Below are 16,113 nucleotides of genomic sequence, written 5' to 3' on the forward strand. Positions count from 1 at the left end.
ATGTTAACATTTCAAGTCACTTATGTTGTGATTTTGCTTGGATTCTTTTTTTTTTTCTCGTACGTGAGAATTCTACTTTGCTATTCTTTTATTTTTCTTAGTGATGGACCCCCTAGTTCTTGCTTCCAAAATGAAAGATAACTTATTTTCCCACTTCAAGCAAAAGAGGATATGTGTGGTTAAGTCCTCTACTATTGCTTCATTTTATAATCATTTATGTTTTTTTTTTCATGTTTTCCTTCTGAAATTCGTTTGGTAAGTCTGGCTGGACCAGATGTCATTTCCTTTCAGTTTCCAACTTCAAAGTTGACTGTTTATGTATGTCTCTGCTAAATCAATATAGTCAATGAAGATCTACTTACCGTAATCCAAGTCCAGAAGAGGTTTATTCCTGTGTCAACATCTCTTAACTGCGTTTTCATCTTTATCATTCTCATCTGTTACCTTTTGCCCACTTTCTTCTATCATGTTGCACCTGATCTCTCCACCCTAGCTATTATTTTCTTGTTTCTGTCATAACTTACATAATGTGAATTAATGGCTACCTAATTTAAGGGAAAAAACACAATAGTTGCAATCCAGCTGTATAGTTATGTCTGGTATTTTCTCAATGTAATTTGTTTAACTTTAGGTCATTATAATAATAGATAAACCTTCAACAAAACTTCGTTATCTTGAGTCTTATTACCTTTTCTTTTTTACTTTTTGCAGAGAAAGAGGATACCAAGGTTTTGATAATAGCTACTATAGCATGGGGGCTACGCAAGTGTTCACGTGCTATCACTTTGGCCCTGATATTTCTTCGTGTTATGAAGCCGGGCTATATTCATGCCGTATATAGTATGGTGAAACATTCCTTCCTCATCTTCATAAAATTTTAAGTTGTTGAGTGTATAGCCTGTTTTCTGTGTATTATGATCATCTTATTAAATGATCTGGTCAAGTCTCTGCTTTAGTTCTAGGGATGCTACTCGCTACCTGTATCACTAATACAATTTGCATGGACAACACTTCCTATTTAAATAAAATTTCTTTTTAAATTGTCGGTAGAAAAGCTGAAAGATTTTATTATTATAAGCTATTACTAAGTCAAGCCTACTTATGTCTATTCTTTTGCAACACATGCATACAAGAGACACAAAGCAGTTAGCCTAGACTTTCCTGAGTATGTTCCATAGTGTAAGTTAGCAATAATCTTTTTCAAACATCTCCATTGTTGAAACTGACTATGTGATGCAATATAAATCCAATGCTCAGAGAAGCAAAATTGGATGTATAATGGTAACAATATAAGATTTTAGGTACTCGCTTGTGTATTTGCATATATATGATGAGAAAATGTATAATAATGCATTTCCTTGTTCAAACAATCTTCAGTAATAGCCATCCGTAATCTCACATCTTGGGTAAAGCTGAGGACTTTGGTCAGCATATGCGAAAGCAATAGTATGGCTCAGTTCATTAGCAGATACAGCTTGTGTTCCTTAATGAACAACATCGGTAATAGCCATCTATAGTGTTACAACTGGGTTACAGGATGAAGAGTTTGATCAGCAAATGCTAAGGCCATGCTATGGTACAGAAGCTTAGTTGCGGATAACAAAAATGATGAAAAAATTACCTGCGATAGTACATTCCTTTATTGAACAATACAAGTATAGACCATCTGTAATCTCACAACTTTGTAAAAGATGAAGAGTTTAATCAGAAAATGCCAAAGTCATGCTGCGATACAACAGTGACTTGCAAAAAGATACATTTTGAAACATGTTACACTGCAAGCTTACCATCTTCAGAAGGGAAATGTTAACATGTAGATGCAATAGGTTTGAAATATCACTTGGTATTGGCTGTATGATGTGTCTTCTCATCTTTTTTTTTAATAGGTTTTTTAGTTCAAAGATCTCTAGCTTAATTTGCTCTGTATGATGATTATCTATGTTTGCTACATCTAGCTGTATTTTGCATTTTTTAAAATAATGAATGAGGAAGTTACTAACTGATATTGATTTCTTTCTTTTTGTATGTTAGTGTGCTTCTTTCTGGTCTACTTGTTGAGCCATTCCATTACTAGAAGTACACGTCAGGCTCTGGTTCTTTTCTGTGCGGCACATTTTTCTCTTTTGTATATCCTTCAGCTGTGTCAATCTTGTCACAGTTAGGTAAGCCTTCGTAATTTTTTTGTTTTTACTTGCTGCTCGTTTTGTTTGTTCAAAAATAATTGTTTCACTCTCTAACTGGAAGCACTTAGAGGCACATAATTGTCTGTGCGTGTCTCTATCTCGCATTCTGTGTGCGTGTTTGTATTTGTGTGTGTGCACGTGTTTGTGGGTGCATGCCTGCACGTGTGAGTGTGGACGAGCGAGAGATGAACTTTTCACCTCATTTAGCAAAATGAGATACCAAGAAATAGATGTAGTACATCAAACTATATGAACACCATAACCTATGGATAACAATGTGATTTATCAAATTGGATGATATCGTTTCATTACATTTATTATTCAGTGTCAGACAACTTTGTGATGGATAGTCTGTTTTAACTCAATTCTTTGTAAAGTACTGGTTTATTATGCTTAAAGATTACTTTTTTGGTTGTCATATGCATGCACTAGACTAATTGATCAGTCCTCACTATGACTTTGAGTCCAGTCATCTTCATCATTTTTTACTAATCTATGAAACCTTTCGAGAAAGTAGGAAATAAAGCATATTCAGAACTTTGTCAATAAGGGATATGATGATTGCAAATTTTATTGTTCTTTTTTCTGTCAATAGCGATGTGTTTTATGCAATAGAAGTTTTGAGACATACCCTAAGCTAAGACTGCACACAATATTGTAACACTATTGTATGAATCTATGCAAAACATGCCCTCTGTGTCACCTATTTAGAGGCTGAAACCACACTGAAGCTTTCAGTCTAGGCACCTAGTCTCCTTAACACCTTCCATGTATGTACGTAGATGCACATCAGATACCTTTATATATATGTGTTTTTTACATCAAAACCCATGCTTGATATAGTGAGAAGGATGATGAATTTTCATATTTATGCTTATAAATATGTTAACACTATTAATGTTTTAGAATCTAACCATTTTAATTACCATTGATATAGTCTCACAATCAATAACACAATATTAATTCTGAATACAAAGTGACACTGCCTTAACACCAAGCAAATAATTCAAACAGAATATAGTCCATTTTTGCTGTCAGCATATAATTACAGGCACATGGAGAAATGTTGAAATTCTTGTTACCTAAAAAGTGTGTAATTTCACTAGAAAACAAACTGAAAACGGAGAATTACCTATTTCTGCTGTCCTGAGATCTGTAATATATGGAATGAACTCGAATAAAATATAAATCCCCGTTATTGAATAACAGCTCCAGTGCATTTCTGAGAATACTGTAGTTCTTGAAGTATGAGTTATGTCTAAGGTTTTAAATATCAGATATCGGGAAAATATCAGATGGCCAAAATTCATATTGGATTGCGGATATTGGGGAAATATTGGGATATGTGGTAAATATTAGAATGCCATTATGGAGGTTTGCATATATAGTATAATGCACTAAGATGTAATCTCAACATACATAATGAAATTTAAGCATACAAAATGTAAGTAATTTGTATTTAGGATCACTAGTCAACCTTGTAAAACAAACAAAAGTACAAATCAATGTTGCACCATTTTATCTGGTTTTTTGTAGGCTAAATGTCATTTGATATAATGGGAAAATCATGATACCTCGCCAAAAAATTGCCAAATACCGTTTTGCGACAAGTCGGCTGATATGTCAGCCATATATCACGCAAACTAGCCAAAAAGCGGTAAAGGATATTTAGAGACCATATCGGTTGCAGCAAGCCCTATAAAAGGATATATTAGGCGATATATTGGGCCATGTTGGGATATTTAAAACAATGGTTAAGTCAATACCCTAAACCATATTTTGGTGTCACTGTAAGTTATGTACTTTTTCCATGATATATCATTTTAACTATACAGAATTCTATTTGTATTTTTATTTGCGAATTGTAGGTTCATATGTCATCAACATGGTTCTGTTTCTAGTGTAATAAAATTTCTGTTAATCTCCGCTATTCAATTGGAAAAATTTTCTCATGCTGTCTGTTCTTCACTTTACAGGAGTCCCAAGTCACACTAGTTTCAAGGATTTTATTGAGATAGGTGTGTTGCTGTGTTTCTGTACATTTCAAAACCATGGGTTGAAAATGCTTTTTTCATTATCTGCTATTGTGCAACGTACTCCTTCTCCTCCTCTCGGATTCAGCATCCTGAAAGCTGGTTTGAGCAAATCTGTTTTGCTTTCTGTATACGCCTCTTCATGTTCCAGTGACAGTCAATCTGTCAACTCTTCACGTGGTATGTCATTAAGTTCCAAAGAATGGCATTATGAACATGTATCCCCACCCCCCAACCTCATACTCATGCGTGTTATTTGCATGTCATGATTAATAGTGTTACTAGTTTTCTAACTTTTTTCCCCTTTTCTTACCAGAGAAGCTTATAGCAACATATCTCAGTCAGATTGGTCAGAAATGTTTGTCTACGTACCGTTCATACGGCACATATGTGGCTTTCATAACTATTCTTCTCACATTATATCTGGTGACACCAAATTATATATCCTTTGGTTTCCTGTTTTTCCTTCTATTTTGGATAATAGGAAGGCAGTTGGTAGAAAAGACAAAAAGGAGACTCTGGCTTCCCTTGAAAATTTACGCCACGGTAGTGTTTGTCTTCACTTACAGCTTGAGCATTTCTCCCAGTCTTCAGTCATGGGTATTGAAGATGGTTGATCTGTATCCTGATTTAGGATTCAATCCAGAAGCCTCTTTGTTGGAGAATGTCTGGGAGTCTTTAGCTGTTTTAATTGTTATGCAACTTTACAGCTATGAAAGGAGACAGAATAAGTGCAATATGACATTAGATTCTTCTGATGCATCAGAACGAGGATTCCTTGGGTTTATCCGAAGATTCCTTATTTGGCATAGCGAGAAAATATTGTCTGTTTCTGTATTTTATGCTTCATTGTCACCGATTAGCGCGTTTGGATTCCTTTATCTTTTGGGTCTGATCATTTGTTCAACATTGCCAAAAGCTTCTCGGATTCCTTCAAAATTGTTCTTAGTCTACACAGGATTTCTTGTTGCTTTGGAATATCTTTTCCAGATGTGGGGTAAGCTGGCTCATATGTTTCCTGGTCAACAGCTCTATGGCTTGTCGGTTTTCCTTGGTTTCAGGTATTTTGAATCTGGCTTTTGGGGTTTGGAGTCTGGCTTGAGGGGAAAAATTCTGGTAATAGTTGCATGTACTCTCCAGTACAACGTTTTTCACTGGTTAGGGACAATGCCAAGATCTTTGGTAAACAAAGGGAAGTGGGAAGAACCTTGCCAATTGTTCGTAGCAGGAGGCAACACTTCAAATAGTACGTTGTCTTATACTGAAGATAAAATGCTGTCAGTAAATTCCAGTTCATCTGCCCAACATGGGTTCAATAAGATGAGGGAGCCATCCCTTTCTGAGTTGTATCAGTTCTCAGATTCAGAGTCTACCATTAGAAGAACCTCAGCGAGAAATAATGCTAGGAAATATTCATTTGGATATATATGGGGAAGTTCTAGAGAGAGTCATAAGTGGAACAAGAAGCGCATCCTTGCTCTGAAAAAGGAGAGGTTTGAAATGCAAATGCTTACTCTAAAAATCTATTTGAAATTCTGGATGGAAAATCTATTCAAACTACGAGGTCTTGAGATAAATATGATTGCTTTACTTGTGGCGAGTTTCACCGTGCTGAATGTGATATCAATGTTTTATATCATGTGCCTTATCACATGCATATTTCTGAAAAGAGAGGCTATTAGGAAATTGTGGCCCTTATTTGTTTTTCTCTTTGCATCGATCCTCATACTGGAGTATGTTGCTATTTGGAAAGATTTGATACCTTGGATTCATACTCCTAGAGATATGATCATCAGCTGCCATGATTGCTGGAGAAGTTCAAGCCATTACTTCAATTATTGCACAAAATGCTGGCTTGGTAATTAAGTCTTCATCATGATATTCGTTATTCTGCAAGGGTCTATGAACTCTATTTCTTTAACCAGATTCTGTAATTGTAACTGACCAGCAAACTTTTTGTCTAATGCAGGGATAGTTGTTGATGATCCACTGATGCTTGTCAGCTACTATGCTGTTTTTATCTTCTCTTCTTTTAAGCTTCGATCTGACTATTTCACTGGTTTCTCAGAGACTAACACATACCTTCAGATGAAATCGCAAAGGAAAAATTCATTTGTCTGGAGGGATCTCTCATTTGAAACAAAAAGTTTCTGGACCTTTCTCGATTACCTTAAACTATATGTGTATTGTCATCTGTTGGACATTGTTCTTGCTTTGATTCTTATCACTGGAACTCTGGAGTATGACATTTTGCACCTTGGTTATCTCGGTTTTGCACTGGTATTCTTCAGAATGAGACTAGAAATACTGAAGAAGAAGAACAAAATTTTCCGGTATTTGCGCCTGTATAATTTTGCACTCATTGTCCTTTCTCTTGCTTATCAGTCTCCTTATCTTGGTGAATTCACTTCTGGTAAATGTGACACGGTTGACTACATATATGAGGTTATCGGACTTTACAAGTATGACTATGGTTTCCGGATTACATCAAGGTCGGCATTTGTTGAAATTATCATCTTTTTGTTAGTCTCTATGCAATCATACATGTTTTACTCTGGTGGTTTTGATTATGTGGCAAGATACCTTGAGGCAGAACAAATTGGTGCTATGGTTCGTGAACAAGAGAAAAGAGCTGCATGGAAAACTGCACAGTTGCATCATATCCGTAAATCTGAAGAACAAAAGCGATTACGCAACTTGCAAGTGGAGAAAATGAAATCCGAGATGTTAAATCTACAAAGTCAGCTTAACAGCATGAATTCTGGTGCAACTTTTGGTAACACCTCACCAAAGAGTGAAGGTCTCCGGCATAGAAGGAACTCTTCTCTAAGTATGGACAAATTTAACAGGGTATCCAATGCCGATGACATTTCACCCACCAAACAGGACCATAACGTTGATGCAGAATTTAATAATTCCTTCGACTTTCCTTTGCCGGATATGTTGAAGAATGATTTACTTAATCAGGGGGCTTCTGAGCTTCAGGAGTCACCTGCAAGTCAGAAAAGTGAAAGTTTATTGACAATGGACTACATGAGGCATTCCTTAGATTCTCAGTCTGAAATAACTGAAGTCCCTACAATGCATGGATCCTCTGATCTCACTGCAGATAGAATTAAAAAAATTAAGGGAAAGGGAATGGAAAATCCACTAATCTCTGCTGTGCAGCTATTAGGTGACGGTGTTTCTCAAGTACAATCTTTTGGTAATCAAGCAGTTACAAACATTGTTAGTTTCTTGAACATTGAGCCCGAAGAATCAGACTCCAATGGACACTCTTCTGCAGAAGATGGAATCCATGATGAAATTGAGAATGAAACTTCAGGGTATGGGCAACTGGATCGCACTAATTCACTTCGTTCTAGTAGTGGGACATCAACGCCTACAGCTAGCCTTCAGATCGGAAGGATCTTTCGTTATATATGGTCACAGATGAGATCAAACAATGATGTTGTTTGTTACTGTTGCTTTATAATTGTTTTCCTATGGAACTTCAGTTTGATGTCCATGGTCTACCTTGCAGCTCTTTTCTTGTATGCTCTTTGTGTAAGTTCTGGTCCTAGTTATTTCTTCTGGATCATCATGCTTATCTACACAGAGTTCAATATTTTGCTTCAGTATTTCTATCAGATTATCATCCAGCACTGCGGTTTAAATATTAATTTCATGATCTTGAGGTGGTTAGGATTTCCGAAAGAGAAAATATCTGCATCCTTTGTTATTAGCACCCTACCTCTCTTTATGGTGTATATATCAACCCTTTTGCAAAGTTCAATAACTGCTAAGGACGGTGAATGGGCACCTGTGACTGAATTTAATCTTTTAAATAGGAGAAATCGGCATCAAGAAGAGCACAGAACAAGCTACAGTTGGAGGGACAGATTAAACCATATTCTTTCACCTGTTTGGAACATGGTAAAGGTTATATCACGAAATTTCTCGAAGTACTGGAGGTCACTAACGCAAGGTTCAGAAGCACCTCCATATTTTGTGCAGTTGTCAATGAAAGTTAGTGACTGGCCAGAGGATGGTATTCAACCAGAGAAGATTGAAACAGGAATAAATCAGTTGCTTATGCTAGCTCATGAAACAAGATGTGAAGCTAAAATTCCAACTTCATGCCATTCTGCTAGTAGAGTTAGAATTCAAAGCATTGAAAGAAGTCAAGAACATGAAGATGTAGCTGTTGCTGTCCTTGAAGTTGTTTATGCTTCTCCTTTGGTAGGGTGTCAGACTGTGGATTGGTGTAGATCATTGACTCCAGCTGCAGATGTTTCTGCTGAGATTCTCAAAGCACAAAGTGCTGGGTTTTTTGAAGAGATTGATTTTCCTTATCCTGTTATATCTGTAATCGGGGGAGGGAGGAGAGAACTTGACCTATATGCATATATATTTGGGGCAGATTTGGCAGTTTTCTTTCTGGTTGCTATGTTTTATCAGTCGGTCATAAAAAACATCAACAAATTTATTGATGTTTATCAGATTGAGGATCAGTTTCCTAAAGAGTTCGTTTTCATCTTAATGGTAAGTGTATGGTATAAACAAACTTTTTGTGATACATTGTTGAAAAAATGAATGCTGATGAAGCCCTATATTGTCTGTAAACATCAACATATATTTAGTAGGTTAGTATAAGATACCTTTGCTGAATATCTGTTCCTTCTTTTGCAGGTTCTTTTTTTCTTAATAGTGCTGGATCGTATTATATACCTTTGTTCCTTTGCTACAGTGAAGGTTATTTTCTTCCTTTTCAACCTAGTTCTGTTTACGTACTCAGTCACTGAGTATGCTTGGAACATGGAACCAAACAAACGAATTGGAGGATTTGCAATTCGTGCTATCTTCCTCACAAAATCAGTTTCATTCGCACTTCAGGCAATACAAATTCGCTATGGAATTCCTAATAAGAGCACTTTATACAGGCAATTTTTGACTAGTAAAGTTACACAAGTTAACTACTTGGGCTTCCGACTTTATCGTGCTTTACCTTTTCTCTATGAACTGCGATGCGTACTTGATTGGTCCTGCACTGCCACATCTCTAACAATGTACGATTGGCTAAAGGTAAGATCAATTCACTATCCCAACAACTCTGCTGATGTCTATACATATCACTGCATATAATTTCTTTGATTATTTTAAATTTATTCTTATTCTTATATACCCAGTCACGAATGATGTATTTCAGATTTGTAATCATGAGCACTTCAACCAGAAATAGGTTGTGTCTAGTTTCTCTCATCTTGTATTTAGTAAATTGTGGTCTGGGTAATGTGAATCAAATTAAATGATACCTGTTGGCTGTTTGGGAAATTAGAAAGTCTAAGCATTTAGACATGTAGTTGACAAAGGATGTATTAACTACTTTGTTCAGTAATATCTTGAAAATTATTGTTAATACCATATGAGTAAGGTACAGTGGTGCTGTGTCTAAGTATCACTGTTAGCATTAATGAAAGAGTTGAATAAGTTGCTGATGTCTAGTTCGGGTTTTGTGTGATTAATTTAAGTAATCTGGTGCAAAGTCACTTGGTTAGTTGGTCTATCAATTTATGTGCCGTTGAACATTTAGAAGTGTATTATATTTAGTTTTTATTACTAAGTCTGATATGTTTTTACTGTATAGTTGGAGGACATCAATGCGAGCTTGTTTCTTGTCAAATGTGATGCTGATTTAAATAGAGCTGGACATAAACAAGGACAAAAGCAACCTAAAATGACCAAATTCTGCAGTGGAATATGTTTATTCTTCATATTGATTTGTGTTATCTGGGCCCCTATGCTGGTACGTTTCTGATACATGACCTGATTTGCTTGTAAATCAGTTTTTTTCCTCTCGCATACATAGTTGTTGGAACTCTTTTAGTAGAAATTGAGTAGCTAAATACCCATGTATACATTTTCAACTGTCTTCCTCTTAAAGCCTATTAACACTCTAGTCAATTATGTTACTTAATTTCATTGATTTTTCTTTTGTTAATCAAGGGATTTGAGTTGCTCTAAAGGTATTTTTAAGGAGATAATACTTGACTTATGAAGAGAAGAAAGTAAGCTTGAGCTGCCGGAAGCATTGTTCTATTTAGATGCATGCTCAGAGCTGATTAATTGCTTTAGATACTGGACTTCTAACTTTGTTTCCGTTGCTTAATTAAGCGCTTTGCTTATCATTAGTGTTTCTCTGCTTAAATTTTCCATACTTGTAAACAAGCTGATGCTGCCTGCAAGGCCATAACTAAATTTACATGCTCATATAAGGGTATTTTGGACCATATACTACCTCTCTTATATGCCCATCACAACTGTTTGAATTGTGATTCGATTGATTCCTTCTAGATGCTTCCAAGTTTACGCTGCGCACCCTCTACGATTCACATTATTCACACTTGTACCAGATTTTTATTCTGGAGTTGTTTCTATTTTGATGCAATTTTTATATTCATTCTTGTGTCTTAAGAGTAATTACTTTTAGTTCTTTGTTTATTATGAGTTATGGCCATTTAGTTCCTTCCTCACCGGGTCCGGAGTTGTTTTTTTATGAACGTCTTATTTTCTCCCTTCTTGTTCTGAAGTTTTCTCTTTTCAAACTAGCACTCAATGGCTTCTGCCTACAGCTAAACAGCATGAAACATTTCTTCTGACAGATGTACAGCAGTGGTAACCCAACAAACATTGCAAACCCCATTCAAGATGTCAGTGTTCAGATTGACATCAAAGCTGCAGGTGGAAGGTTGACCCTCTTCCAAACCTCTTTATGTGAAAGACATTCCTCGAAGCATTTTGAAGAGTTCCGAGAGGAAATCGACCCTAAAAATTATCTGAATGCATATAATGTTCAAGATATTCAGTTGATCTGCTGCCAAGATGATGCGAGCACTTTGTGGCTGATCCCTCCTGTTGTTAAAGATAGATACATTACTTCCCTTGTTAAAATGGATATTGTTTTCACTTGGATTTTCACAAGGGAGAGGCCTAAAGGAAAGGAAGCTGTGAAATCTGAATTATCTGTGGGAAATCTTCCAACTCCATTTGAAGTCATTGAAGTACTGAATGGAACGGCTGAGAGTTTTCCACTCACTGATGCTTATCCTAGATACTTTCGGGTTACTAGCTCTGGTGAAGTGAGACGTCTTGAACAAACAGTATGCAGAGATTCTCTTTTCCCATATTTTTATACCAGAATTTAGTTCAATAACAGGAAATGGTTTCTATTTTATTTAGCATTTATTTGATGATCATCCATTATTTATCCGCCCCTCTAAAAGTATTTGCTTATCACATTCACAGGATACTTCGTCAGTTAGTGGCAACCTTTTCTTAAATCGTGGTTCTCCTCCATGGTGGTCCTTTTATGACTTTGGTGTATCAAATATGTCAGCGTGCAATGGGTTGACTGGACCAATGGCCGTTGTTGTATCTGAGGAAACACCACGTATGATCTTAAACTTTGCTCAAACTCTAGTTTAGTGTTTATTCTTCCTTGTACTGTTTGCACTTTATGGGTCATCGTTCCTATATTTTGTTCTAACAGTTTGCTAAACTATTAAGTTCATTAGATGATCTATGGGCTGTACTTCCGCAATTTCCATCTTGTCAGACCAGTAAAGATTTTTTATTCATGGGATGCATTTTTAATATGATTATGATTTATTAAGCGTGAGATCATGAAAGATTTAAAAGAAGTATTCAACCCGTTGTCACCTGATGTCAGTCCTCTTTAATCAGTATAAGTTCCTGGCTGGGCGAATCATGTCGAAGAGCAACGTACTAAAACACCTGTGTGTTTTGTCCGGGATTGTACGACGCATAACTGATTTTGCCCCGACTCAAGAAATTACTGGAAATTGCGTAGATTTGAACTTTTTAATGTTACATATTGAATTTCATAATATCAAAAAGTAGTAAAGAGTAAAAAATATAAGACTACAGAACAATGAAGTAACCAAAAAGACAACGATTCAAGACAAAATAGACTTTACTGGTACAAACCAAAGTTGATTGAATGTATATCAGATAGTTTGGTATTTATTTTTCCAACTATTCATTTGAAAGATCATTTTAAAGAAATCAAATAAATTTTATTTATTTGTATATTAAATAAATCAAATGTGATCATTAACATATTTGATTCATTTGCTTATCAAATGTTTGTTTAGAGTTCAATCCCTTGTACTTTAAGAGAGTACAAACAATGTTACATTTTTATCCCTTATATTTTTTGATTCTAGATTCTCTACTTTTTTTGAGAGAATTAAGAGTTTCAACTCAAATCAAACATTTTAATTAGAGACTTGTACACAATCACTATAAAAGAATAATTTCTTATTATTAATTTTGATATTATTAGATAAACAAATTTTACTCAAATTAAAGTATCTCTTAAACAAAATAAAATTCTTCTTAATTAAATATTATATATTCATAAATTATAGAATATTACTCAAATAGTTATAGTTTGATATCCAACAAATATTTGACGAATATTGAAGGATATTTGTGAATTTGAATTCGGTTCGAAGAAACTTGAAGAGTGTGGAATAAAGATTGTAATAATGAATACAATATGAATACTGCACTATTTACCTTGATTTGATTTGTTTATAGGCATGTCCAAAAGAAGTCGCTTAGCAGCATAAGCTTTCCTGATCTATAACTGAATCAAGGAATTTGACAAAAGAAAATAGAAATAATTGGAAGAAAAAAGGGAAGAAATTGAAAATTCTGAATTATACTCACAGTAAATTACCTTATCCTAATCGTATGGTTTTCGTATGCTGCGTGGCCAGATATGGATTATGTTGATCTGTCTGTGTGTATATAATGTAACTGCTGATGCTAGATTATAGTTTTTCCTTTTGGTTTGGTTCCTGATCGAGTTTGTAATTTCTTTCAGAGGGTATTCTCGGGGAAACTCTTAGCAAGTTCAGCATTTGGGGCATTTATATTACATTTGTGCTAGCAGTTGGTCGATTTATCAGACTTCAATGTTCTGATCTACGGATGAGAATACCTTATGAGAATCTTCCTTCTTGTGACAGGTATATTTTGCCAACATTTCAACTTATACATATTAATGCATGGTTCTGTGAAGCCCAAGGATATAACACCTTCATTCCTTAGGAGTTCATAATTTAAGTGTATACGTCACCAATGGGTCGTTATTAGCGATAAGTGCTGGGAAAAGTATTTTCTGTATTAAGTTGATTTTCTTATTTGTGAATAGTCATGTCTCATGTGATTAATAAATATGCAAGTCTCTAGCATTGTGTAACCTTTTGTTTGTTTTTGAATTCACACATTCTATCTTCTGATTGGTACGTGTTAACCTGTTTATAGTGTCTGCTATGTAAATAGACATGAAACATAATATGCTTGACATAGTCATGGCATATAAATCACACCAAGCCTACCTCTCATTATAATGAGTCTACTTAAAATTTTCCATCTTAAAGTTCTTTCAACATTTTTGCTTAGTCCACGGCACTCCATGTTACTTTTGTTTTAGGTTTCTCTGATGATCAACTTATTACACACACACACATACATATGGAAGGATGAGTATGAGATGGCGACTCATTTTGTTAAATGAGCTACCAAGAGATATGAGTCGTGAGGTCCATACCTTTTGATGTTACTAGCAAGGTGGGCCTTGCCACATGGCTATCTCTTGGTAGCTCATTTGCAAAATGAGCTGCTACCTCATACACATTATTTCCTGATGCACACACACATGCATATATATATTGCATGGGAATAAAAAATTGCGTCTCTTAAATTTGTTGGTTGAGGTCTCACAGTTTGCGTTGTGATCATATTAATGTAAGTTAAAGTTGCATGGGTACGGGTACGGGTACGGGACACGTCAAATTTGTAAAAAGTAGGGTACAGGGACATGGTATGTTATGTATATTTATATGTATTAACATTAATAATTTACATAAGATCAATATTATTTTTTTCATTTACATAAGATCAATATATTAGAAATAGATGTGTTAAGTGTAGAATATACATACAAGAAGTGTATGAGTGTTGTAAATTAAAACATGTGGTATGTAATTGAGTATAAGCTTGAACAAATGTGTGCATATATTCAAGAAGTGTCCTAGAAGTTTGGATATGGTTACAGTTATGGGTGCGGGTATGGATCCGATATGGGTACGGCTTACAAATAGAAGTACCAAGTAACATAGAATGTAAGGAATGTCTCCAAGACTGTATTTTTTTTTCTCAGAGATGAATTTGAATGCACCACAGTAATAAATGTCGGTCACTGCAGCCTTCTTCTAGACTTCTCTCTTATTCTGGAAGATTTTCTAAATGTTGCTTCTTGGTTTGCATGAACTTCTGAACAAAATTGATGCTGAAAGGTGTCTTTATCTTTTTATTGACTTCTTATATCATAGAGAATTGAGACATATACACCACAGACATCTAAGATAATCAAAGATGGTCCAACGTGAGCAACATTCGCTAGACAGTTAGCATAAACTGAAAGATAAATAATATTTCTCCATGAATTCCTGTATCATTTACCTTATTTTGATTCATTTGGTTTATTTCATGAATCAGCTTCATTCATATTGGTGACAGTCAATCTAAATGCTATATTTTTGTTTGTTTATTTACAGTTAAACTATCTCTTTGTCTTTAAAAATATGGTTAGTAACTTCTTGATTAGCTTGTACACCCCCAGGTCTCAGATGACACTACCTTTTTGCCCTTACTATTTAGATGGCAAATCAGTCTTCTTCCATTTAAACTGCAGCGAAAAAAAAAAGTAATGTTTATCACGTGATCCCCATATGACATCTCTACCCAACTGAAGAAATAATGTCATCTGAAGTTCAGGAGGTGTAATTGCTAATAACGTAGTCAGATGATCGTCAAATTACAGGGGTATAGCTGCAATTAGCGCTTGTAATTATGACATAAAAAATTTGCTTTGCTGCAGGTTAATAGCAATCTGTGAGGACATTTATGCTGCAAGAGCAGAGGGAGAATTGGAAGTTGAAGAAGTCCTTTACTGGACGCTTGTAAAGATTTATCGGTCACCCCATATGCTTCTCGAGTACACGAAGCCAGACTAGCGCTAAAAGTACGAAAGATCACTGACAAAATCCTGACTGACACCAATACCAGCTAAATAACAAGATCATAGTGTACAGAGATGAACAAGGAGCTCTTACGAGCTTAATCTAACATGATAGTGGAGGCATAGTATGGGCGATATATTTATATAATTTGATTTGTGAGTTTGTTTTTGTTTTGCGCTGTTTTCTGCTCCATTTGCTACTCTTGAGATGTGATGGCTATTGTATATTGGATAATTGTTGTATAGTTTAGTGATACCTTCATTTATTTGTTGGCGGTGCATGAGAAAGGATTTGTGTGGAATTATATGTATTTGTAGAAAAATTTTCGTGACCTTTGTATGCATACATATTTATTGAATGATGTATACATAAGAGAGTACAACACTATTTTTTGTTTTTATGTGCACAAGCCAGTGTTTTTCCTTTTTTTTTTGTCCTTTTTTTTTTCTTGCTCTTTTTCCTCCAGCTGTCTTTGTATACAAGTTCAGGGTACAGAGTGTTGTACTGGACTCCTACTTGTGTTTGTTGGCTTTGCGTGAATTATTATTATTTTTTATTTTCTTCATGTAATGACATTTGATGCGTATCTTCTGCTTGTACATTCGCAATAAGATTCTTCATGTAATTATTATTATTTTTTATTTTTTATTTTCTCCTTTATATTTTTTTGCTGTATGAATCAAGACTAAATTCTACCATCATTTGTTGTTATTTGCAAAAAAACGTACTTATTATTTTGCGCGGCCGTATTAGTATCATAATCGTCTTCCCTTACTTGCTCGGTGAATATATTTATTCGTAACT

At 35.1% G+C, this 16,113-nt stretch overlaps 1 protein-coding gene across 1 annotated transcript in view; it reads left to right on the top strand.

The window, feature by feature from the left end:
- Positions 1-15,709, top strand: part of LOC109831719 (piezo-type mechanosensitive ion channel homolog) — a 42,312-nt gene extending 26,603 nt beyond the window's left edge. The window contains 12 exon segments of the mRNA XM_020399110.1: positions 712-840; positions 2,032-2,135; positions 2,138-2,162; positions 4,160-4,396; positions 4,533-6,074; positions 6,186-8,740; positions 8,888-9,280; positions 9,843-10,001; positions 10,858-11,355; positions 11,501-11,645; positions 13,107-13,251; positions 15,168-15,709. Of these exon segments, the coding sequence (XP_020254699.1) occupies positions 712-840; positions 2,032-2,135; positions 2,138-2,162; positions 4,160-4,396; positions 4,533-6,074; positions 6,186-8,740; positions 8,888-9,280; positions 9,843-10,001; positions 10,858-11,355; positions 11,501-11,645; positions 13,107-13,251; positions 15,168-15,303 (6,068 nt within the window). The 3' untranslated portion in view covers positions 15,304-15,709.

The sequence above is a fragment of the Asparagus officinalis genome, chromosome 2 (assembly GCF_001876935.1).
Source record: "Asparagus officinalis chromosome 2, Aspof.V1, whole genome shotgun sequence".
Lineage (NCBI taxonomy): Eukaryota > Viridiplantae > Streptophyta > Magnoliopsida > Asparagales > Asparagaceae > Asparagus > Asparagus officinalis.